Source organism: Chlorocebus sabaeus, chromosome X (assembly GCF_047675955.1).
Source record: "Chlorocebus sabaeus isolate Y175 chromosome X, mChlSab1.0.hap1, whole genome shotgun sequence".
Lineage (NCBI taxonomy): Eukaryota > Metazoa > Chordata > Mammalia > Primates > Cercopithecidae > Chlorocebus > Chlorocebus sabaeus.
In genome coordinates, this window is record NC_132933.1 from 43,118,741 (window position 1) to 43,146,139 (window position 27,399).

At 36.7% G+C, this 27,399-nt stretch overlaps 1 protein-coding gene across 2 annotated transcripts in view; it reads left to right on the top strand.

Moving 5' to 3' along the window:
* Positions 1–26,615, top strand: part of AMMECR1 (AMMECR nuclear protein 1) — a 132,899-nt gene extending 106,284 nt beyond the window's left edge. For both annotated transcript variants that reach the window (XM_007992565.3, XM_007992564.3), the window contains 4 exons: positions 3,803–3,917; positions 18,220–18,310; positions 19,710–19,806; positions 22,113–26,615. In XM_007992565.3, coding sequence (XP_007990756.2) covers positions 3,803–3,917; positions 18,220–18,310; positions 19,710–19,806; positions 22,113–22,227 — 418 coding nt within the window. In that variant the 3' untranslated portion in view covers positions 22,228–26,615. The remainder of the gene's footprint in view (positions 1–3,802; positions 3,918–18,219; positions 18,311–19,709; positions 19,807–22,112) is intronic.
* The last annotated feature ends 784 nt before the right edge of the window (positions 26,616–27,399 follow it).

Genomic DNA, 27,399 nt, shown 5'->3' on the forward strand with positions numbered 1-27,399 from the left:
ATATTTTACTCCTGCAAATTTCCAGTAGACAGGAAGTCTAGCTCTGTTTACCCTTTGGCTACTAATGAATGCTACTGAATGATTATTTATCATCTTAGATAGAGGTACCACAGGTATGAGATCAGAATTGCCAAGTAAGGCAAGCATTTAATTTTAAAATTTGAAAGCAAATCCATGCAAAGGTCACAACTAAAATGTAGATACTCGAAAGAATTTTGGACTTGAGTCAGAAAATCTTGGTTGTATCCCTACCCTTGTCATTAACTTAGCTGAGTCACCTTGAGTAAGTCACTGCCCAACTCCATATTACAGTATTCTCTCTAAAAGCACAATTTCAACATTGCATATTCTAAAAAGAGCTTGGTTAAGGAAAGCTTGGCTGAGGAAAGCTGAATCTTGTTGTTTATCAGCTATCCACACCAGCCTGGCAGCTCTGAGGTCAGTCTCCAGCTGTATTTTCATCTTTTTGTAATCTCTTAAATCCTTGCTAGGCTTTCATTGCTAGTTCATTTCCCTAGAAATTTACATGTGGAGACATTGAGGACTTCCTACCTTTGGAATTTTTCTGTGTTCATGAATTTAATGAAAAATTACTTAGAGCTGGCTAAAAAATGCAAGAATCAAAAGTCTTGTTTAAATGTCCCTGTAAAATCAGACTATTCCCATCATGACTAACAAACCTTTACTATTTCAGAGCTTTGAAATCCGTATATTTGAATCTTGACATGGTGAGGCACCATTGTCATTTTATCCCATTCATTGTTCTAGCTTTTTCCCACTAACTCCTTGTTCTAAACATTCTTCTTCTTTTTTTAAGCCTAGAATGAGTGAACAACAAGGCTCCATGTCATGAGAAAAGCATTGTAGCCTAATCCTCACTTATGTTTTAGGTATTTGAAAATTTCATTGATTTGAAATAGTTTGAATTGCGCTGAGCTAAAATTTATCTTTTATTGGTCTGCTAGGAAATGAACTAAACAAAATGATAACGTGCCTCAAAGTATTGAGACATTAACTGTATAGTGACTTCAGCATGTGTATTTTTAAAATGAAAAAGCTACAGCTAGGTACAAAATGTGCTTCATTAAAGAAGGTCTAGCACTATATTCAAAAGGTCAGACAACAACAAATACTGGTGTGGATGTGGAGAAACTGGAACTCATACATTGCTGCTGGGAAAGTAGAATTGTGCAGCCATTGTGAGAAATAGTTCGTTGGCTCCTCAAAAAGTTAAAGGTAGAATTACCTTTATGATCCAGCAGTTCCACTCCTATCTACCCAAGAGAAATGAAAACATACATCCATATTAAAACTTATATGTCAATTCCTTAGCAGCATTATTTATAATAGGCAAAAAGTGGGAACAGCCCAAATGTCCATCAACCCATGAATAGGTAACAAAATTTGGTGTATCCATACAGTGAAATACTGTTAGGCAATGAAAAGAATGAAGTACTGATACATGCTACAACATGGATGAAATCTCAAAACATGCTAAGTGAAAGAAGCCAGATGCTAAAGACAATATATTGTATGATTTCATTTATACAGAATGTCCAGAATAGGCAAATCCATAGAAACAAAGTAGATTAATGGTTTCCAGGAGCTGGGAGTGGTGCCAATATTCACTGACTGCTGTTGGGTACATGCTTTCTTTTAAGGATGAGGAAAATGTTCTAATATTGAATAATGGTGATGGTTGCACAACTGTGAATATACTGAAAGCCATTGAATTATATACTTTAAAAGGGTGAATTTTGTGGTATGTGAATTATATCTCAATAAAAGTGTTATGAATTAACATTAGTGACTGTATTACTATAACTATTTGAAATTATAAAAGTATATTTAAATTACATTTTATGCCAGGACTAGGGGCGGGAGGAATGGGGAGTTAGTATTTAATGGGTACAGAGTTTCAGTTTGGAAAGATGAAAACGTTCTGGAGATGGAAGATAGTGATAGATACACCACAAATATATTTAATTTTACAGAACTATATACTTAACAATGGTTAAAATAGTAATTTTATGTTATGTATATTTTGCCACAGTAAAAAAATCCATAACCCCTTAAAATTATATTTTGTATTATTCTAATGAATAATGTGTCTTTTACTCTCTTTTTCTTCTTTTAACAGTAAAACTGAAAATGTGATTGGCCTTTTGTTTTTTATGCATACAATTATTCTGGTCTGTGTTTTAGAACTTCTTTCCTGTGTGGGGTTGGGGGGTGCGGGTTGTTACAGACACACGTCTTTATCTTGGCTTTGAATGAGAACTTGGAAGTATTTTTTTAAACTTTTATTTGTCAGTAGGAAAATAAAAGAAGCCAAACCATAGGAAATTTACGTCATTAAATTATAAAATAGTGAAATGCTGTTCTCAGAGTATGAATTATCACAGATTTCCTGATTTTCTTGGTTAATCTTGGCTTCTTGAATGGGAAAAACATTTATAATTTTATACATCTATAACATCTCTATATCTTCCTATAAGCATTTTCCTTTGTATAGCAGGATAAAATGAGCACCAAAATGTGGTGCAATATGAAAACGCAGTGGATGAGCTTCAGAATGCAAACAAAGGGATGGGAAAATGAAAAAAAGAAAATTCAGCGTGAGAAAGTCACTGAAAAAGGAATTAAATTCTTTCCAAGGCTGTGGAACTATGTTATGACCCAAGCAGTTTGTAGAGTCTGAGTTTGTAACCTCTGAGGATTAATCCATGAAAATATTTCTAAGACTGGCTCCTATCTAGGACATTTGAAGATGGATGTTATGAATACCAGTAGTGCCATTAATATAGCAGGCAATCAGAAGTATGTTTGTTTTTCTTGATCAGGAAGTGGTTTCTTTTAAAAGTACAAGGAACACACACACTCTGTGTGTGTGTGTGTGTGTGTGTGTATTTTCTGTTCCGTTGCAGGACGAATTATGGTTTTTCCACATTTTACAGTGGGGTTTTTCTAGAGTTTGGCACTATGATATACTACACTTGATTACAGGATCCAATCAGAGTTGATGTACTCAGAAATTCATTGACGTGATTAATGGTCTCCTAATCATACTTTTATTTCCTAGATTAGCCCTATTTCCTGTAGTTTCACAATTTTTGCATCATATGTTAAATTATCCTTTATGGGGGCCTGAAATTCTTACGAGTATTTTTAGTCTATAATTTGCATTATTATTTCCATTTTCTTTGTTTTTTTTTTTCTTGAAGAAAATGAAATTTCGATCTTCCTTTGAATTCTTCGAGTGCTATTCTATGGTGACTGGCCTTCCTAGTATGATCTTTTTTTAAAACAATATTGTGTATATGTGTATGTGTATACATATATATGTATACACACACATACACATATGTGTATACATACACACATGCACACACACATATATATAATTTATTTTTACTGCCACCAGCACTAGATCCAGAAACCTTCCTGCAAGTTTCCACTAGTCGAGTTTTTATTCTTCTCAAAAGCAAAATAAAACATTCTTAGATTCTACAAGTAGCAGGGAAAGACATCAGGAAATGGCTGTACAGGAAATGTAATTGATGATTCACTCTTTACAATTGAAGTGGTCACAAGATTGGCTAGCAAACACAATCTATTAAATGAAAAAAAAGGTGACTTCTAAAATCTCTGGGGAATTTGAATACATTTGAAGCTTATTGGTACCTTTGACATCTTACTGATTCTTTTTGAAACTCTTACCTTTTTCAAACAATTGTTTGCATTTGAAATTGGCAACTTTCATATCCAGTGATTGCTTTAATATTTGCTTTGTTTTTAACAGTGCCCTTAAAGATAGCCGTTTTCCCCCAATGACAAGGGATGAGCTGCCACGGCTTTTCTGCTCAGTGTCTCTGCTCACTAACTTTGAAGATGTCTGTGATTATTTGGACTGGGAGGTAAGATTATAGAAAAATTTTAAAAGAAAAATAAAGGTAACTCTTGAGGACATGTTAAAAATTAGGCCCAGAAAATAACTCTTTCAGCCCATTCTCTATTGTAATGGAGGTCGAGAGTAATATGGATGAATAAACCTCACAGTTGAACGAGATATAAGTAAATGAGATTTTTAAAGGACAAAGTGCCACGTGTTGTTATAATCCCCAAACTGAATTTGGTTTTCATTTTTATCCTACTACCTCACCAAAGCACCTCATAAAAGCTGTTAATAAGTAGTAAGAAGGACTGACTGGAATTTATTTCTCCTCTTATTTTCATTCTGGTGCACTCTGGTATAGCCGCCACTAAGTAACTAGTTGGTCACAGGATACATCTCAGAAACAAGAAGAAATAGTTAGGATAATACACCATTTGGGGGCATCAGCTTGTGATGATAACAAGGTATTGATTAACTAGAGTTAAATAATGTGAATTCATTCTTGGCTACCTTAGTTTATATACTTAAACACTCTAACAAATAATACTAAGGTTATTGGGTATCTCTGTGCATTGCTATTATTAGAGTAGCTTATATTGATCATATTTTTATTCTTCTTTAGTACGTGGAGTTGGCTAACATTGTTAGTGAAGTTCAAAGGTTCTCACCATGATTTGTTTTGGTGGCTGGGAGGAGATGTTGAGTGTAGGTCTGTTGGGTCTATGAAATTTTAAACACAAACACACCCATATTACTGAATGCCTGTTGTATTCTAGGCAATGTGCTACATGTATAAAAGTGGTAAGATTTGGTTCCCACCATGAAGCATCTCCTAATTTAATGGCAAGTAAATGTGTATAGAAAGTATGAAGAAATAAGTACTATGAATGAAACAATGGGAACTCAGTGATAAACATAACATTCTGTCTCACACATACATTCATAAATGGCATTATTGTATCCTTATGACAGATTTTAATTCTGCTGTTTTAGAAGGACCATTACCCATAGTAACTGAACTATTCTGCCTTGGGGACAGATCACTCTCTTCACAGTTTATTAGACTTGAATTTAATTTTGGCTTTGCCCTGGTTCCTTGTGAGACTGAACAATTTACTTACTCCACTGCAATTCAGTTTTCTAATATACAGAATAAGACATTTATAAGGTTCTTCATTTGAAAAAAAAAATCTCTATGATATAAATTATTGTTGTTATACCAGAGCTATTTAAAAAGTTTTCGGGAGTGGGGTGAAAAAAAAAAAACCTTTTCTACAGAGAGTACGATGCAGGAGTCCCCTCTGGGTTTTGTGATAACATTTTCTGGAGCATTATCAGAATAAGAACACATCTTAGGATTTTTGCAAAGGAAGAAATAAAATAAATTTATACTGTTTTTCCTACCAAAGTTGGAATGTGGAAAACCTTTTGTAAACTTGACATTTCTAATTTATTATTTTCTATAAGTTTGTTGTTCTTATTTGACTTTTCTTAAAGAGAAGTCTACAAATATTATGGAAATATTCCCTAGTACTTTATTTTTAAACGGTCCCAAATCATGTTCCCTACTTATTAACATATATTATAGTCTGGGTGGTTCTTTTACTGTTTTAAGGCTGCTGTTTCCTCTTCCGCAGTCAGATTTACTTTTGCTTTCTGGATTGCAGGGTGTTGTGTATGTAGTAGTGGGGGTGGGAGTGATTATATGGGAAAGCCTGAGATCCAAGGGGGATGACCAAGCTACAAGAACGCTTCTGCTCTTGCAGCTACTGAGTTGGAAGTACAGTTCTGGCATGTGTGTTTCTGTGTGTGCACATGTGTGTGTGTGTGTCACAAACATGAACATACTAGTATTATATAAATGTGTGTGCGTGTGTTTGGGGAAAAGGAAAAAGGGGAGAATCCAACAGCCGTTATATAGGCATGGTTAAGCACCGAGTACACCATCATCATCCTTAGCCCAGTTAAAGCACTGTCTACGGCTAAAATTAACCCTGATATTATTGGGCTATTATGTCCATAAGATATATCAGCTTTCTGTTTGTTAGGAGACCGGGATGTAAAGCCCTTAAGAAGTAGTACTGTGTACTCTACTATATACTATTTCAAGGCATATTTATCCTCTTTGGTCACCATCTGCCAGCCTGAATTTCCAGAAGATTCTGTATTGTTCCTACTTGGTATTGTGTATTTAATATATTTTAGGGGGCTTAAATATTAATTTCTATTAAGTATTATTTCCCTGTCGAAGCAAAAAATACACTTTTTTTTTTTTTTTTTTTTTTTTGGAGACAGAGTCTTGCTCTGTCGCCCGGGCTGGGGTGCAGTGGCATGATGTCAGCTCACTGCAAGCTCCGCCTCCCGGGTTCACGCCATTCTCCTGCCTCAGCCTCCCGAGTAGCTGGGACTACAGGCACCCGCCACCACACCGGGCTAATTTTTGTATTTTTAGTAGAGACGCGTTTCACCATGTTAGCGAGAATGATCTCGATCTCCTGACCCCATGATCCGCCTGCCTCGGCCTCCCAAAGTGCTGGGATTACAGGTGTGAGCCACCACGCCCGGCCCACTTTTTCTTATTTTTACTTTTAATGTACAAGCATTTGAAAGTGAATTGGTCACTGTTAGAATGGCTATGCTGAGGAAAAGCCCATCCTTTTCAGTTAGTTCATCATTGTTTCAGGTATTTGGCAGAAGAGAAATTTGTGTACAAAGAGTAAGGGTGGAAATTATATTTTTAAGTACAAGAATGTGATTTGGTGTTTAAAAAATATGTACCTTACTCAGTGATTGAAAATGGAGTAATAGTATTGTGGGAATGATATTCTAAGGGTTATCCTTAATGATTCTGAAAAAGCATTACTAAACACAGAATGCCAAAACAGAATTAAAGGCATTAAAAAATTATATGTTGACACAATTTCACTTCTAGGTGCATACCCAAAAGAATTGAAGTGTTGAAACAAAAACTTGTACATGAATGTTCATAACAGCACTGTTCACAATAGCCAGAAGGTGGAAACATCCCAAATGTTTATCAACAGATGAATGGATAAATAGAATATGTTATATTCATACAATTGAACATTACTCAGCCATAAAAAGAAGTGAAGTACATGCTACAACATGAATGAACCATGAACATATTATGCTAAGTGAAAGAAGTGAAACACAGAAAGCCACATTCTGTATGATTCCATTTATATGAGATATCCAGAATGAGCAAATCCATAGAGATAGAAAGCAGATTAATAGTTACTAGGGGATAGGGGGAAGGGTAAATGGGAAGTGACTACTTAATGATACAGGGTTGCCATCTGGAGTGGTGAGAAAGTTCTGGAACTAGATAATGGTGGTGGTTGTACAACATTGTGAATGTATTTAATGCCACTGAATTGTACACTTTAAAATTGTTAAAATGGCAAATTTTATGTGTATTTTGCTACAATAAAAATGGAAAATAAACTTTATACATATACTCTGTTCATAATAGTAATTTTAATTTATCAAAGAAAATTTTTAAAATTAAAAAAGTATAATGAGAGAAATGCAAGCCATTTATAATTACACCATTCTGAGAATAACTACTGTTAACCTTTTGGAATATTTCTTTCCATTATCTTTTTTATATTTTACTAAGACTTAAAAAATTTTTTTTCCATTCTTTATCTGTCTTTGTATCAATAAATCTGCATATTTGGTTACATAACAGATCATATTGAATATACAATCACTATTTAAAAGATTGTGGAGAAGTCTTTGTTTATGGTTTATCTTTGTATGTAAGTTAATTATATTTTGAATTTCCTTTTTGAGAAGTCAGTCTATATTATGAAAGTATATGCTTCATGAGAATTTTCACACTAATAGGTACAACTTTTCTTCTAAGAATTAAATATCCTATTCACCATAAGTATGCAATATTAACCTGAAATGTGAAGTCCTGTGTATGTTTATGCCACAGGGGAAAGCAAGGAGATTATTACAGAATTTTAATACAGAATGTTAAAGTCGAAGATAGATAATGAGCATGTTTTATACAAACAGAAGCTTCTAACATAGCAGTGTTCTGGTGGAAGTACAGTTTGAGAATTGACCCCCACTGGTTAAGTGTGTTACTGCAGTGGAATTCCTAATTAAAGGGATGAAAATGCCCGGATCAAAGCAGGAAAAGGGCAAAGTCTAGAAGTCCCAACGCATAGAGGTAGATATGTTCGCTATCAAGACAGACATCTCTGTGGTCATGAGGATGAGGAATGTGACCATGACCAGTGGTAATAGCCACCCAGTTTTCAGATGATCAGGAAACAAATGAATTGCTACGTGTCTGGCTACCATCTTACTGTCTTTTTCACTCAAGGTTTTTAAGTCGGTCTGTTTGGGAACTTTCTTTTGATAACATGTCTCTAATTTTATAATGGGAGTTAGTAGGAAAATAGGATTTACTTTAGACCTTGTTTTAGGAGCCAGAGTGCTTCTGTTTGACAGTGTGAGGGATGTTTGATAAAATGGTTTTACAAATGGATGTAATTAATTTCAAGTCAATACTGAATTGACAGACTAATCAATAATACTTCCATATGTTCTGTTTCCTCAGAATAATAATTATAACATTTAAAATAAGTGTTTATAGCCTCTGAAGGAATCTGGTTAGTCATTAAAAATGACAGCCATCCACAAAAGGCAGTAAGGACAAATTACAGCAGAGGCCCCACCCTTCCAAGAATAACCGATCATTGCCCACATCATGATCTCCTTATTGTCCTAGTAGGTATGAAAAGAATGAAGAGTGAATAATTTGGGGAAAAATTTCATTAACTGATAAGTTGGAATATCTACCTGCAAGGCTAAAATGGTTGTTAAATGAGGAAAATTGCTCCCCTAGATAAATCTGACATGATACGCCTTGTGTTTGAACACAGAAACTCATCACCATTGTTCTGTGTTCTTCAATTGACATCATTCTCTTAATTCTGAATGACAGGGTGATTGACAGAAATGGTGCTTTGTAAAGAAAGAAAAACTCATGCAGCATGTTGGAGCCTGCCAAAATGACATAGCCTGGAACTTGTAGAGTTAAACTGTTTGGGAGCCATGTTTCCTTTTTAAAAAGCTCAAAGGATATAAAACCAGACATTACAATTGACTGGAGCATGACTTGAGGGGTGATTCTATGTGTGTCACCTCATAGCTGCTCATTTTCAGGATGATATAAATGAATAAACTTTTTGTTTGTAGAAGAATTCGTATAGCAAGTATGTTACCATGATTTTGTGGAAGCTAATGTAGCAATTTGCTGACAGAAGTCAAAATATTTTCTAAATTGTAATCAAGCATCTTTTACTTCTGTGCTTTAGAGACAAGATCACTTGAAGACATGAATTAAAAATTTTCTCTGTATTCTAAAGTAACTCCTTAGATCAGATTTCAAAAGATTAATGACATTTTCACAAACCATTAGTCACTTTCTCCTATATCTGGCTCCCTGGATCACTAGTATCTCACTTTGTCTATACAGCTGTCACCTGGGCAATACATTGTGGTCCTAAGATAGGCTGTTCCATTAGCACACAATAGGTACATGGAATCAACCCATGCTGGGTGGGGCTGGCCCGCACAGTTCTTGTATGATGCCAAAAATTTGTCCCTGGACTATAAAGGTATACGTCAGGCCCCTGATCTCACTCTGTCCCTAACGTACCAAAGCATTTGTCATTGTACTTGAGCCTTGTTGGACTCCTGGTACTCAGAAAGCTGTGTTTCACTTTAAAAGCAGCCTCCAAAGCACACCTCTTGAGTGATCACAGCTCAATTCTGACGTGTTCAGTTGCAGTTAATAATAGGGTGCTTTTGTAACAACCTTCGTGAGAGTAAACAGATGAGATGAATAAATTGGCTACTGTCATTATCTCCCGCATATTTTAGAAGTTAATGTTCTTTTCACCCTCACTCCCCCCTTAAAGGTTTACATTTTTTAGCTCCTCTTAATGTGCCACTGAAAACAGAGTTCCCATTCATACACAGATGGTAAGCATGACTCATGAAGTCACCCAGCGAAATGACTTCTAGTTGTGTATGTTCTGTTTCCCCTCTTGGTTAGTTTTTCCCAGCTATGATATACATCATGTTTTTTCTCTCTTCTAACTTAAAAAATATGAGCTTCATATATCCAGGAAAATGCTTTTCACAGTACATATTTTCCCAGGGACGTTGAGATTTTTTTATAAGATGTCACTGTCATTAAGATTAGTCCTTTCTTGATGCTCTACTTTAAATGTTTTTTTTTTTGAAAGTGCTGTGGAACATTGGGAAAGGAAGGCTTCAGGCTTCCCGGCCATCTAGAAAGAGTTTTCTGGGCATCAACAAGTCAATGTATAAGAAGCCTAGTGGGGAAGCAAGCTGTACAAAGTAAAGTAACTTCTTAGAAGGTGATTTAATGCATACAAATTTCCATTAGCTGTTAGTTCCCTTAGCAAAATGGGCTGCTTGTTAGTCCCTTCTCAGGCCGCCTCAAGTTGTCTCCAGCTTTACTCGCAGCATGTTTATTGGTTGGAGGGAGTTAGCCTGCTCCTTCCCCCATAATCCATAAACTCCCTGCCCCTTCCCTAGTACTTTTGTTATAACCTAATATTTCATGCATGGTTTGCATGTGTATGTGTGTGTGTGTGTGTGTATTCCCAGCATTTGATTAAAAGAATGCTGAATTTTGGGAATAAGGAGACCTGGGTTCTGTTCCTGACTGCCACTGCCCAGCTCTGTGACCTTTCTGGGCCTTAGTGTCTTCAGGAACCTGAAGAAGTTGGACTAAGTGATACCTAAGGTCTCTTTGGACTCTGACAGAATGTGATTCTGTGACATACTCCTTTTTAAAAGATGGCTTCTGTTTCATTGTCCAGAAAGAATGAATCATCACTAGCCATTCAGAAGTCTTAAGAAGAGATCCCTAACTTTTAAAGTGGCCATTGCCAAGTTAAATGTAGGCAACAAAAGTGAGAAATAGTCCAGTTTTTAAGTTGTACCTTCTAGATTTCCTGTTCACAAAAAGAATTCCCTTTAGGAAGAAAAATGCTCTAAGCCATTAATGTCTCCATTTAATTACTGTATCATTCCTGTTTTAAGTCAATATTATATATTTAAGTCTAAATTAGGCAAATACATTAGAGCAATTATTCACTTTATGAATACGTATTTTGCTTTGTAGAAGAACTCACTATAGAATTTTATTGTTTTCCTCTTGACTTTAAGATTAATTCATTTATGTAAACTCAACCCACATGTAACTTTTTAGGAACAAATGTCTTTTGTAGGCTAAGTTAAACTGTATTGAGTCAGACAGTGTACAGTTCTAACGAATACAATTTTATTTTTCTTAATTTCTTATTAGGCAAACAGCATTATTTCCTATTAGGTGTGTTTGCTTCTTCCCCCCCACCCACCCTGTCCCCACTAGCCTTTGGAAAGTAAACTAAGTCACATCTCTAGGTTTTGAAAAAATTTTTTAATTTTAGTTTTCTTGTCTGTAAATTCACTCCCTTATTCCCTTTTTTAAGAAATGGAAGGAATGTATTTTTCTAACTTTGATAGAAAGCAGGCTTTTTATTTAAAGGTCACCTGTGCTGCCTGAACGTTCCTTGGGAAGCTTTAGGATGTTAAGTTTTTATGGGATGTTCATTATAATTAATCATTACAGAGAATTGGTTTTTTTCCCCCTTAGTTGGACTCTGAGCTGTCACTTGTTCTCTGCAAAATCTTAGAGTAAGAACAATTTCTTTCATTGCAAAAGCTATATAAACATGTTTGGCTTCAGAGTTTTTCAAAGCACCTCTTCCTTAGCCATACTTTATTTAAAATTTTACTAAAATTTCATGGTGACTATTAGAGAGTTCAGGTATTTTAGAACTATGTGTCAGCTATTAAAATAAATGTTATCAGATTGTTGTTCAGTGGCTTTTGTGAAATAAATTGGCAGGCTTGTGTTCCTGATAGACAAGTAGTCTAAGTCTCCTACGTAAATTGGCCCTAATTGGTCATTTGGTAAGCTCTGTAAAAGCCAAGAATTGGTTCATGGAGACTGAACTAATATCTAAGCCAAAGGTGACTAATTTGCAGGGATTTTAGAGAAGAGCAACACATATGTATTTTGGTCAAGGGGACCTTTTTCACAAAGTAACAAGTGGGAAAAGAAGAAAAACTTCAGCTGAGACAGATGATGAAGCAGAGGTTTTATAGTAGAGTATGTTAAAAGGTTAAGTCATGCTCAGGTGATGACTTTGCAATCAATTATCCTTTTTGATTTATGTTTCTGGTATTCTGCTTCTAAATGCATCTCAAAGGATATTTGAAAATAAAGATAGGTATAGGAACTGGTCACATCATGTATGAAAACAGCCTAAAATATAGTCTGTGGTGGTATCTCAGTTGGTTCAGGAGAAAAATATTTTTTATGTCACTAAGATAAGAGTTATCTCTAGGCGGATGGTACTAGGATTACAGGCCATCTTTATTTCCTCCTTTATGCTTTCCTAAAAGGATGCTTTGTTTGTTTGTTTGTTTGTTTTTTAGAGACAGGGTCTTGCTCTGTTATCCAGGCTGGTCTCAGATTCCTGGCTTCAAGTGATCCTCCTGCCTCAGCCTCCCAAGTAACTGGGACTACAGGCTCGAGCCACTGTGCCTGGCTCTAAAAGGAATCTTTTTGTAAGACATATGTACTACTTTTATAAACAGAAAAAAAAAATGAATGTTTACAGTTTCTAATGTTTACAAGAGTAAATAATACTGAGCAAAAACAAAAGCTGAATTGCAGCAACACTGTTGTAAAAATTTACAATTTGGCCAGATTATGAAGGGATCATGTTAGATAGATGTGTACCTTCAGAACTCCAGAACTGCTTTTCAAATTGGTGGGCTGGTTGAAGTGATGCAGAGTAACAACTGTGAAGATTTGATGGGCAGATCGAGATAATATGTCATCTAAATTTTTTTTAATAGTATCAGATTTGGGGAAAGTGGTTTATTAGGATCTGTACAAATCCTTATCGGCTTCTATGATTAAATTCTTAACTTTTCCAACTCAAAGAATTATCCAAGAGAATAAACTTGGAGTAGGCCTAAGTTTGAAGTATTTTTCTCTTTTATGCTGAATTTGCTTTCACTAGGAAAAGGAAGAGTTTCTGTTTTCAAAACACTAAGCTGGAGCAGGGCAGAAGGAACTGTGGGGCAATAAGTTCAAGAGTGGACCATGCTGTACCAAGGGTTTTGTGCTGTTAGGAGATGTAGCACGTAGTTTTTTTCCTCCTAAGAATGTAAGAAACACCAGACTCTGGGTCAGACCCATTGACTGTCCAATACAGTGTTTGTTTCTGTCCGTGGTACCCAGGGTTGTTTTGTGAGAGAGCATGCATTTCTTCTGCGATACCAGCCTCTAAAGGTTAGGGGATGTGCCAAACATCCTAAGCTCCTCTCATTAGGAACAGTGTCCTTTCATTCACTTCAATTGGACTGGCATATTGAGCGTGGCAGGTCAGTCTTATGTGAATGGCCAGTAACTGGATGCTTTGTTAATTGCAAAGCATATTTTGCCAAATGATTTCATCCAAAAAGACATGTCAAACAACTTTCGATTCTTTGACCTCCTGAATTTCTTAAGTTATTCAGATGAACTCACTGAAAATGAGCAGAGTAAGCCATGGCCATAATATTACAGGGAAACCCAGCATTTAGTTCTGAAAATGGAGAAGAATGGGACTGACCATGGTATTTGCTAAAACAGGATGCCACCCAAGGAAGTAGAGTGGTTCTGTTGGCCAGGATACAATCGGGAAGATTTAGCTTTGAGGCTCAGGACTGTGGAGGTAATTGTGGACCCAAAGTGTCAGAGGTTTACACAGAGGCTACTCAACTTAGCCAGAGCACATTTTATACTCATTTATGCTTTTAGCCAGATGGCTGTTTTTCATGTTTCAGCATATTCAGATTGTTGGCTTGCTGACAAGGCTCACAAGTAAAAGTGAGACCCTTTTGTAGTGCTGCTTATGGATTACAAGGCTAACACTTGCCTTATTAGACAGACTAGGGTACATTAAGCTTTGACTGTGCAATTACAAGGAATATAATATGGGAGAGGGTACTTTTAAAAAATGCTCTTGTGTTGAGGATCACTGCATTAGAGGATAATAGTTTTAAATGAAGCCACATTTCTAACACGGGACTAGATAACAAGGATAAATGAAATCTGCAGACAGTCTCAAACCTTCATTTTAGCCATTATTTATAATCTCTTCTCCTACCAAACCTTTTACTATGTAGCAAAATTGATTAATTTGTGTGTACCTCTTCTTTCTGTGACCACGTGCTGTCTGATAGAGGAGTGAAAAAATAGAAAAATGAACAAGAGCTGAAAGAGGATGGGGCTGAGGCCAGGTGGAGCTAGGGATACATAATCCCTAAACTGGATAATCAACCCCAGAATAATCAAGATATATTTTAGGGTCTTAACATTAATCTTGATATTTAATCATTCTGAACAATGTTAAAAACAAAAGATTGTATAATAGCATTAATAAAAATCACTTGCTATGGAATGGTTCAGAATAAATATGGCTTTCTTTTTAGCATGAAATATGAATCCGTTGAACTGGTCTTAATGTTCTATCAGCACGCACAAATACAGCTCTGCTTAATTCCATATCCTCTTATCTATAAGTCCTACATTTAATTTACTACCATTGGAGTTGATTTATAGCTTTGCTTAGCAAAAGTACAGTCTTGATTAAAAGAATATTATCGCAATTGATGGACCTCGAAAGCATTTTTTTCATAGACCATCTAGTAATTTTGAAAATGACCTGCAGACCCATAAGGCTAGATTTTCAAGTTTCCAGTTTTTATCGAAACTGGCTGGACTTCAAACAGTGGCAGGATTAGTTAGGGGTATGTTTAGTGACATAGTATTCCCACATGCGGCCCCCTTATCCATACTTAGAAAGTTACTGTGGTAGAGTTTTAAAGATCTGCTTCGGGGAATCCCAGTTCCCTGGTTCACTGATCATTTATCTAGTTTATAATTGCAACTATAGCCTTTGTCTCTTGGGATATTGCTGGGCCAAAGGATTCTCCAATATGTATAAGGGAGGATTCAATTATTATGTATGAGGGTTACATTTTGGAGTTGTAGCTGTGACAGATGCCTCCCTGAAACAATATGGAGTTAGTTTTGATGTTCATTTCATTGCAAAGCCAGTGATTTCCACAGGTTGGCCAGAATTGGCCATTCTCCACAGTAGGCCATATTCTCCTTCTCCTGTTTTGATTGTGCAGTATGACTCTTTAGTGGCTTGTGGTTCTAGGAGTAAAGAAAATGCTGTTGCTCAAGAGGTGACAGAAAGAAAGCTACTATGCTTTGATTTTGTTACCATTCTCCTAATTCTGCTAGCTGAAAAAAATGAGTCACTCTGGTTTGGGCTTTGTAGCTTTGTGGAGAGTATTTATGACCTATGAAGAAAGTTCATAAAAAGAATTCACTTTAAAACCACTATACTTACTGTTCAATTTACAGGGGTTTTCAATTGTTCAGAGTCATAGGAACCCAGAAAACAATTAAAAGTTGTAAATGTGGTACTAAATCAAAATTGGAGAATTTGGGTTTTTTTTCTTATCAAATTTGATGTTAAGACCTTCTCAATATGCAGAGTAAATAAAGCAGTCTTATTCATGAGTAATTTTTGTTTTGGCCACTGTGTCCTTTGTATCCATACACACACAGCTTTATTGAGATACCATTCACATACCATACAATTAGTCTTAACTTCTTTTTTTTTGAGATGGAGTCTCACTCTGTCGCCCAGGCTGGAGTGCAGTGGCCGATCTCCACTCACTGCAAGCTCCGCCTCCCAGGTTTACGCCATTCTCCTGCCTCAGCCTCCTGAGTAGCTGGGACTACAGGCGCCCGCCACTGCGCCCGGCTAATTTTTGTATTTTTAGTAGAGATGGGGTTTCACTGTGTTAGCCAGGGTGGTCTCGATCTCCTGACCTCGTGATTCGCCCGTCTCGGCCTCCCAAAGTGCTGGGATTACAGGCGTGAACCACCGCACCTGGCCTCTTAACTTCTTTTAATTGTTAAATTACTAGACATTAAAAATGTGACATTTTTGTTCAAGAACACAGGATGTACTCCTATAAAGAAAGGACTTAAGTGTCTAAATTACCCCCATTTACCTAAATCACTTTTAACAATCTTAATATGTAGCCACAGTTTGTCAGAACTAGAATGCTTATTAGAGGTTATCTAGTTCAATTAGAATAAAAATTACCTGGGGAGCTGTTCTTTTTCCAAAATATATTTGTTGAAGCATGAAACCTCCTGAAATTCTGATAAACTTTGCAGACCCGCTCCCCACCCCTTGCCAGTTAAATATCATTAATTTTGTCTGACACTCTCATCTCACAGAGAGGGAGACATTCTTCCTATCACAATTTTGACTAGACACCTTAATAAACACCAAAATTCTTCTCAATTTTAACATGACAGATTTTTGATAAATAGAGTTGAAGATTCAAAATTCACTTCAGTGGATAATGGAGTATAAATTACTAATGCTGTATATTTTTTAAAAAACAAATTATGAGGAATCTGATATTGTCAAAGGAAAAAAATTCAAAGCTACTGATCAGGAAGTCAGTATACAGAAAATGTTGCAAATTTGTCACTGTCTCATCAGGCACTGGAGAGATTAGGAGATGTCCTTTATCCTGGAAATGCCTGATAGCTAAGCGCTCATATTTCTTCTCAGCTATATGTAGTTATTTCCCACATGGTATGGGAGGCAAGTATTGTGTTAGTTTTTAAACAGCTACCCTGGTCTCATTTTTAGTAGAAAGAGATTCATAAAAATACTGATATTAAATAGATAGAAGAAATAGCCAGAGATGTGCTTTAATAAAAATTAAAAAAAAAAAAAAAAAAAAAAAACATGAATTCCTCAGAAGATCTGACAGGCTCTAATGGATAGATGGGTGAAGACCTAGGGAAAGAATGAAATAAAATAAAAAATCCTAGAGGACTTTTTATTCCTGAAAAAAATTAGAAAACTTGAGGCTGAGGGCAGAAGCAGCAAAATAAGTTTTCATTGACCCCTTTTCCTCCTCTAGACCTTTACGTGTATGGCAAGTATAGAGGTCTATGACTTTACTCACCTGCTCAGAAAAGAAGCCTCCATCTTGGGTAATAATGTTTACCTGGTCTTACATCTGCATTCCAGTACCTTGCACAACCTGACCCTCCACCTGGGAACCACTGACCTGAGGCAACCACAGATCCAAGAGAACAGAATGGGGTCATTATGCTTTTGAAATTTTGTTTTTATTATCAATGTTTACAAAGAAGTTAAAAACTTTTCATTTTGATCTTTAGCCCTGTATACTATTCTATGTGAGATATGAGGGGAAAGGACAGATTCCTTTCGATCATATGCTAACCAAAGGAAAAGCACATTATTTAAAAAAACATTAGCAAGAAATTGCTCACAGTTACTTAGAAGACTACCTTTTTAAGGGTATCACCACAAGCTCGTTTTACATAAAAAAGTTACATTGGTCTCTGGGCTAGTATATAAAGAGACTGTGCAATAATGCACTACAGTGAAGTGATTTGAAATCTTTATTCTTAAATGTAGTAGAGCTGTGTGAAGACAATGGTGTAGATGGACAGTGAAGGTCTGCTACTACCCCACTCTAAGTCATAATGCATTTTTAAAGAAATGCTATCTACACTGGGTGATGATGTAGGATCTGATTGTTTTCATTATTATATTTCAATCTTACCTGACTGTGTTTGCTTGCCTACATATAATTTAAGGTTTTAAAGGGAGTAGACAGTTTGGGAGGGGATCAGCACCAAAAGTTTTGGAACTTAATCAGAAGTGGTGAGTGTACCTGCAAAACAGGATGGTTGTTTGCTATCTCTTTGAAGCCAGTAACCTTTGTCTCTAGTTCCTTATTGGCATGAGCTACAATTTGGGAGTGGGGGCAGGATTTTTGCCATCAACCATCTTATTCTACACACAGCTTCAGAATAGTTGTTCCAGTTTTCGAAACACAGTATCATAGCCTAGTGCATGTTGGGCACATGCAAATCAGTATTTTCCCTCTCCATGGCCATCATAATGGCCTTCAAATCCAAAGTCAAAGCTTTGGAAAGAGAAAACTGATATGTCCTTCTAAAAACAAGGGGAAAGGAAGAACTGCATTCTCTTGAAAGTTAAGTTATAACCTTTTCTTTCTGATTCTATGAAGAAGACTGTACTAATAAAACTGCCAATTTCTTTCAGGTGGGTGTACATGGCATTAGAATAGAATTCATCAATGAAAAAGGATCAAAACGCACCGCCACCTACCTACCGGAGGTTGCAAAGGAGCAAGGTCATTGTTGTTCTTTATTTCATGTGATCTGGTGAAGAATTTAAACAAATATACAAATCGAAATGCGATAGCTGACCTTGCAGTTATGTCTGATAATTGAACAGTGTCAAATTGTAAGAAGTGACTCTTCCATCACTGCCACTGCAATGTCTGTATCAAGTCGGTGAAGTACTCACAGAAGTTGAATCCCTGCATTGAATTTTGATGGCATAAACCCTTAAGTGTATATTTTTTAAAAAGCAGAATTAATATTAGTTGAGTTTCATTTTAGGCAACAATTTGCTACTGATTTGAAGTGCCTTTTTCCCATATTCCATTGTGGCATAAAGAAGCCTTTTGTTTGACAATCAGCCACATAATTCTTTGTCATTTTAAGTATCAAATGTTTCATTCTTAGGTGGTTGTCATTACTCATCCTGCTAATATTAAGATTGTAGGTTTCCCATTAAGATTGGAGCATTGAGAAAACATGAAATATTAGTGTTTTATATGCTTGGTCTATACTTCCTAATCAGAATTTTCCTATTTCACACATAGAGCTTAGACCCGTATGAACCAACATTGTAACACAGAGTAACTTTTCACTCTGTAGTATTGTATCCTTTCTTAGCAACTACTAAATTCTGATTTTGTGTTGGTTGAAATGAATCTTTTATCTTGGGGAGCTTTTCTTCTTGTCAGAAAGCACTTGTAATTTGGTTTCCCCATGTTTGTCTTATAAATGGGAGATACATAATAGCAAAATTTAATGCCATTAAATCCCCAGATCAGAAAGTCTTCAAGGCAGTTACCTGAAGATTTATTTGGGTTGCTTTAGAAAATGTCTTAATCTCCTAGTATCATTAACTTTGTAAAGCATACATAAAAGATAGAGGGCCTCAGATACTAGTATACCATCCATGTCAGAACTAATAAAAATACCCTTGAATACTGCACACAAACTTGAATGGTTACAGAATTACAGAAGATACCATAAGAAACAACAATTACTGTGAAGTGGTGTGGGAGTCCTAAATGCTGAGTTGGCAAAATGGCATATAGGCTTTTCACTCCCTTTTAAAGATGTTGCCGTTAGAGGAAAGTACAGCAGATATGGTTTGTTACAGTCACGACTTGAGCAATTTCTGTCAGCCCCTTAGACCCCTTGACTTCGAATGTGAAGATAAAGGAGCCAGTGTTGTTTGACACTGTGGATAGCTAGAATTTAAGGAGTGTGGTGATGGCCCTGCTTTTGTAAAGGACGACATCGTAGCTTTTCTGTGTGATTGTTTTTAGGACCAAAAGATTTGATGGCATTTGGTGACAGTGATAGCTGACCTCTACAAAGTCATTTTGTATTTAATGAAAGGTGTTTGTTACGTGTGCTTGACTGATATTTTATCTGGTCAACTCTCTACAGGATGGGACCATATTCAGACCATAGACTCCTTATTGAGGAAAGGAGGATACAAAGCTCCAATTACTAATGAATTCAGGAAAACCATAAAACTGACCAGGTACAGAAGACATTTTCTAGCACAAGGCTAACCTGCACATTTTGATGTGTATGCCTATAACGCTTTGATTTCTTTGGTCTCTCTAACTACACTTCTCTTTTCTGAAACAGAGTGGAAATGAATGGCAGGGTCATACTGAGGGTGGATACAATGGAACTCTGATTGGTAGTAAAGCCTGTGTGATGTATGAGCCTATCTTTCCCATCTTTAGCTCTGTGTGATTACTCTGGCTTTTGTACGAGCAAGCCCTTGGAGACTTTAGACTACTTTATTGGAGAAAGTACTTGAATTAGCAATCAGCTAGCTTTTGACATTACTTAGCAGAACCCCAGGATTCTGATAAACAGTCCTCAAATTCGAATTTAACCTCAGAATTTTGGCAGTGATAGAAGTCTACCAAGAAAACTTGTTAGCTTGCTGAAAAACACAATTGAGCTAAACTCAAATGCTAAATAAACTTCAGCATGAAAAAACACAGATGCTTATTTAAAAAGGAAAAAAACATACATTTTAGGAAAATGGGCTGCTGGTTCCATTTATTTCAATTCCATAAAACTACATTGAATGCCTATAGTCTAAAAATGGCCTATTCTCAGCTCTGAGGAGTTAGAAATTCAGAAATACCTCCATCCCTGCTCTCCCTGAGTTCACCGTGGAGGCGAATAGAGGGGACATGGACAAAAGTATTAATCTAAGGCAGAATATGATAGGTAATACAAGATCCATTCCCATGAAGTAGGGAAAGAGGAATTCTAAGAGGGTGGGAGGGGGATAATGGATAGTTTCAAAGAGGTCCGTTGGGGGCTGGGTTTGAAGAATGGGTGGAATATTTGACAGGTAGAGAGTGCGGGAGGAAAGGGATTCCCTTAAGGAAGACCTTGTGAGTCAAGGGTGGTGAAGTACAAAGCAAGTTCTGAGAATGTGAAATAGTCCGATTGGGCTGATCTTTCAGTGTAATAGAGAAGCTGATCATTAGAGGAAAATGTGGCCAGATGGTAGGTTGGGCAGACCATTGAGGGTCCTGAGTTCCAGAGTAACTAGTTTGGACCTGGTTCTATAGGCAATTGGTAGCTATTGAAGGATTTTAATCAGATGGGCTTGGGGAGGTATAAGAATGGAATTGGAAACAGGAAAATTAGCCAGGAAGCATTGGTATTATCTAAGAATCTGCGGCAGCAGTCCAAAAGAGGTGCAACAGGGGCCTTAACTAGAGCTGTGGCAGTGAGATGGGAAGAAAGGTGGGGATCGATATGAAAATAATGTGGAAGAAATGAAAGGACTGGGTCATCATTTAGAAATAAAGAAGGAAGTCAAGGCGTTAATCTAGATAAAAAGGACCAAGGTAATCCCTTTAATCAAAGTAGGGACCACAAGAGGAGCATGTTAAGTTTATGCATTGATTTTGGATTTGAGGTGCTTCTTAGGATATCTATATAGAAATATCTAGTAGGTCAATGAAAATGTATGAGCTCATAGCTAGATATGATTGAAATTGTAAGGATAGGGTTCACTGTGGGGAGACAGTATAGAGTCAAAATAACCAAATACAGAAACATAACAAAATTCTACAAGGCAGGGATAGGAGCATTCAGAGAGAACGAGCAATCTGAGAGGCAGGGGAGAACCAGGGGCATGTGGAGGTATAGAATCCTTAGCACCAGAGAGCTTAAGGGTGTGGTGAGCAAATGGAAAGGTCAAGCTGAGTCAGGGGAAGCCTTCTGACAGCTATTTCCATGGAAGGGTGGCAGCAGAAGCCAAAGAGCACTGAGCTGAGTAGTAGTGTGAGATGGGGATTGAAGGCAGAAAATATACACAACTATTTGAGAAATGTGGCAATGAAAAGAAAGCCCGACATGGGGAAAAGTGAGAGTTCAGGATACCAGAATTAAGAAAAGTTGTTTTTGTTGTTGTTACTTAATGGTAAGACCTAAGTAGATGTATGGACAGAGAAAAGAACAGTAAAAGAGGGAGAGGTGGAAGACTTCTGAAGAAAAATAATCAACTGAATTGAATGACATGCATACTCCTGTTAGAAAACTGGGGCTGAGGGGGCAATAAAAATTCTAAAAGAACAATTTAAACAAGGAGTAGTAGAGTGCAAAGAGCACTGGACTCAGACTTTTGATTGCCAGGTTCTGATCTTAGCTTTGTTACTTACTATCTCTGTGACCTTGGGCAGTCACTGCGTCTCTCTGGGACCCCATTTCCTGATCTATAAAATTATCTCTAAGGTCCTTCCTAGCACTGACAATGGCATGTCACCTAATTCTCCATGTTAACTTTTCTCTTCCCTGACTTTCTTTCAGGTATCGTAGTGAAAAGATGACCCTGAGCTATGCTGAATACCTTGCTCATCGCCAGCATCATCATTTCCAAAATGGCATTGGGCATCCCCTTCCGCCATATAACCATTATTCCTGACACTGAGCCGCACAACCAGTCACTGGGCCTCTCTGCAGACCTCTTCCCAGGAGACCCTACACCTTCTTGGTCTAGCTATCTCTTTTACTGTACCATTTTATGATGATAGTTTCCGTTGCCATGGTGAAGCTTTGACATCGTCAATTAAGATCATCATGGTAACGGGTAGAAAAATGGCATTTGTTAAGATCCCGTTTTATTATTTTAGATCATTGATTTTTTTTTTGCAGCATATGTAATTTTGGGTTTTTTTTTCTTCCAATACTATGTAGAATTCTGCTTTGCTATCTCAGTCAGGTTTCTGTTTTTCTGTCCTCCTTGCCTTTCTTCCTGTTTTGCTTCCTGTTTTCCTTCTTCCTTCCCGTTTTCCTTCTTCCTTCCCTCCCTCCCTTCCTTTGACTGTGGATGGAAGAAAGTGTGCAGTTTTTAGGGATTTTACTTAGGTTTGTCTTTAGTCATCCTCAGTAAGATAGTTGTTTTTTGATACCTGAGTTTGGGATTCATTCATATCAAATTCAGTTATTTGCATATCACTCTTGATTTTTGTCTGAAATTCACTTTGCTATGACAGCTTAGTAGTTGGGTCTTCACTCCTTAAGTATATGTTTTTCCCATGGTGAAAATATATGAACTTTAGTTCTAGTAGTGAGCATTCAAAGGTCCATGATAGGGCTTGTCACAGAGAGAGAGAAATCATTTATCCCTATTGTGCTGGTTATCACAGAAGAGACTGCCTCACCACTTTATAGAGCCAATTTGCAAACTAAAACACTGTTTTGAGAAGGTACAAACTACCTTTCAAAAAGGCTACAGGAAACATTTTTATGAGCAGCAAATACTAGGAAGAGAGCAGATACAGAATTTAGTGCCTTTGAGAAGAATATAATTAAGTGGAATTAAGAGGGGTTAGAAAAAAGGCAATTTAGAAAAATATTCTTGTAAAATTTTATTGTTTCTATATGTGAAACAGAAGATTAGACAAATTCCTTACTCTTAAGTATTTTTTTAAGCTGAAAAAAATTATTTTGAGCAAATAACCAAAAAGAGACATTTGTCTATTTTATATTAATTTAAATTTGTTAGCTCTAGGTTTCAGTAAGTCGTGATTGGCTAGAGTCCATTTTAGCTACCATCTAAAGGTATGGTAAAGATAATTTAGTGAAACAAAAGTTCATATTTGTCATGATTTCAGATATGTTTGTCATGGGGACAATACTAGAGTTTTAGAGATACTATAAAATAGCTTGAATCTCTTTCTGCACTACATACTTTTGATAGAAACACATTTACTACATTGATGTTATGTCACACCTGTGAAAATGGAGTTGGCATTCAGATGTGCTATGGTAAGAGCCCAGCTCATCTGCAAGGACAGTCTTCCCATGATGCATACAAAGGATAACTTACTGATGTAGATAGGAGGTCCATACATATATCCCCAGGAAAAATGACAGATTATTCTGGAGGAAGATGACCTTCATTTTATGGTATATGTGTGTGTGTCTGTGTGTGTGTGTGTGTGTGTGTGTGGTATATATATACATACCACCCACACACACCCCTTTGGAAAAATATATATAATTTTTTCAAATAGGAAGCCAACATATCAAGTGATGAATTAAAGTATGCTGCAGAATATATATTCTAAAACTATAAAAAATGTCAGTGAATATCAAAATGATATAGCTTATACATACAGTTACTGTGACAAGTGACAGACTGCTAGTTCAGAATTCAAAAATCCTTTCTTAGTTTGTGAGATAATGGGCTAAATTCCTTCTGCTTGCCACTGGGGCACAGCAAACTGCTTTAGTTTTTGATGAGAGTTCTTAGAAGTTTGTTGGTATTCCTTCATCCACAGCATCCATTGTTGAAATAACCATTTTCAGTTGTGATGCCTTAACTAAGAAGCCAATTGTTAGCCTGAAATGCAATCTTGGTAGCCAGTTTCAGTGAAGCTAGAGATTAGTCAGAAAAAGTTAGCTGTTGGGCTTTAGAAAGGGATTTCGAGTCCTGTCATTTCTACTTGGGAGCATTTTGGAGCAGATTAGTCTTTCAGTATAAAAACAAGTGGCTACCTGATGGAAACTTTTCTTACCCTTATAGGGAAACTGAGCACAAGCTGAATGATATTGTCTGCTGCAAAAAAAAAAAAAAAAAAAAAAAAAGAAGAAAAAAAAAGAAAAAGAAAAAGAAAAAAAGGTAAATAAAACAAGCAAACTGAAGAAAGACAAAATAGACCAATATTATCGTGAAATCCATCTTATCCATCATCTCATCAGTTCAACAGGCTCCTCATCCTGGGTGAGCTTATGGTTAGAAGTTTTTTTTAGCAAAGATTTATTACATACATAGATGTGTGTGTGTACATATACTTATACATACATACATATATGTGTGTTTATGTATTTAACGGTGCTAATCAATCTTGAGCAGGTCACGTGACTGGTCATGCGGACTCTAAAATCATATCAGATTTTTTAAAATCCTTGATATATGCAGATGTTATACAGATTTTCTTAGCAGTGTAATAATGTTATACTGAAGAAATAACCATCCTGCAGGCTTCAAAGGACGAGGTCAGCAATATTTCCCAACATGGCTTGGGGGAAAAGGATAGTTTTGTCTCCTTTTGTATTCAAGTAATGCAAAGTGCATTTTTGTCTCTTAAGTAGCTTTTGACTAAAAGACTTTGTAGTGTAAAGGGTGTTATACAAACTGTAATGGTGTGCTTCAAACAAATGCTAGACCCTTTCACCTTTGTCGTATATACAAAGCTGTTAATTATGTGGTATGAATTAACTTTGAACATGTTGAAATATGTAGCATGTCTTTAACTCAGACAAAGATTCTAATTGCACAGGTTGTGTTCTAGCCAGTTGTGATTTATTTGTTCAGAAACACAAATGTGAATTGCACTCTTATCATCAGAATATTGTATGAGTTCAGTGATCTTTAAACAGCTCAGAAGTAATACTTGAACTTCATTTGAGTAGCACAAAGTTTACATAGCCCCTTTTAAATGTTAATTCGTTCCATTTAAGTTTTCCGTTTTCAGATGCAACTGGGTATTTTTCCTCTTGGAAAGAGTACGTACTTTGCTTTGGTATGTAGCAAAAGGCTTCCATTTCTGGAAGGGTTTTCTTGTTCTTAAACAAGGTCAGCCAGGTACCAGATTCTAAATGAACAAATTGTCCCCCACCCCTCAAGTGGCCTTCTGACTGCACGAGAATGTGCTACTACCCTCTGTAGTCTCCCCTAACATGAGAGGTCAGTGAAATTGATGGAGGAAGTGCAAGGCTTGCTTCCCCTCACCCTTAAAGCTTAAAGCAGTTACAAGATTTTTTAGTCCAGCACATACAGTCCCAATGCCCAGCACACCGGAAGTTTGTATACTGGCCTCTTATCTTGTCTTCATATGTGCAGGAAATTTGAAACTGTCATCTGGAATAGGTTCCATCTCTTATGTGTGTTAGATCAAACCAAAGAAGCCCCCAGCCATGCCCAAATGCTGCTTCAAAAGCCTGCCTTCCAGTCCTTACAAAAACCTTGCAGGATTAAATGTGTTAACTTTTTTATTTTTGTACAGTTTCTAAGTGATTTTTGCTAGTGATGTTAAAATGAATTAAGTTTATTTGAGGGGTGTGAGCACCTCCTCCATTTAAATAAACTGGTGACTTTCCTTTTATTTTTTAAAAGTGGAAACCCGTTGTGTGCCTCTCGATTTAAGGGTTTCTGATGACATTATTCTTAAGACCAGCATTGATCCTTTATATACAAAGATATGTTTTCCTTGTTTTTTATTGCTATTTCAGAAGAAAATGAACCTTTTATTTTGCTCTACCCAGTAACTGCGCTGGTACATAGACGCACTGAGCAAACAAACTTTTGTAACCACCTCTGACTACTTTTGTATATCAAAGTTGATTACTTTTGAAATATTTGGATCTAGTTTCTAAGTTATTTTAGTGTTTTATATGTTCCCCAAAATTACTTTGAATCTGTCACCAGCATAATGAGTTCTTGGTGATACAATGGTGAGACTTGTAATGAGCAAAAAGCTACCTGGAGTAGCTCCTCTTTTCCTTCTTTCTTAGTAACCTGTTTTTTGATTACCGTAAGACATCACAGATTACCTGAAACCCCTTCCAGTATAACTAGGCCCTCCTTCCTTCCACATTTAATTGCTTAATAGTTTGAAGAAACTATTGGAAATGGGCATTTTATATGACATGTATGGCTTTAAAATATTAAATATGAGCAAAAAGAAAAAATATGAGAAGGTTTATGTGGGTCTGTAAGGTATGGCTGTGGAAAGATATTGTAGTAGTTTTGACACTATTGTTATTACCTTTAAAATCATTTACCCAATAAAATGTTAAAACCGAGTTATTTTGTGTTTCTTTTTTAAGTTTAACCTCTCTCATCATAGGATCTTGGTCTCGTCGGTACTTCTTACTAAAAGGTTAACAGTTGAAGGCTCTGAAGGAATATAGTTAGGAACAGATACTGATTTATTGCCAAACTAGCACTTGGGAAACCTTACCTGCTTGCAGCCACTCCCTGCCATATGATTTGCCAATGTCATCCTTTTGTCTATCTCTGAATCCTGGCTTGCTGATATAGATTAGCCTTTATTTGGACACCCTAACGTGGCCACATTGATCCTTTAAGGATCCTTTAGAGCCTTTGCCACGGAACTCAGACAAACATCAGACTTGAATTCTGGAGGGAGCTTAGCTGTGCTTAGGTCCGCTCCGAATTCCTTCCAAATCAGTCAGTGGTTATTGGGCATTTCCTCTTTGTGAGCTGGTGAGGGGCAGTAGCAGTGCTATTCAGTGAAATCATCTGATGTGGGGGCCCTTTTTCCTACCATCAAGGCTTGCCCATTTTCTGAGTACAGGACAGAGTCTGAAAATGCTCAAGATGTGGTCACCCAGAGCTTGTACGTACTCATACACACACTAGGCATACCACACGCTTACACTTATTACCAGCTATTTTTTCCAGTTCCAGAGTGCTACCCCCAACTTGGGCTTGGGGGAAACACTCGGAGTGTAGGGTAGGGCAACTGGTGCTACTGACTTTCAAGGGCCAGATAAGAGCCTATGTCAAGAAAGGAATCTCTTGGGGTGCTGCCTCTGCCTACTGTTGCCTTATCCCTTTCTCTAT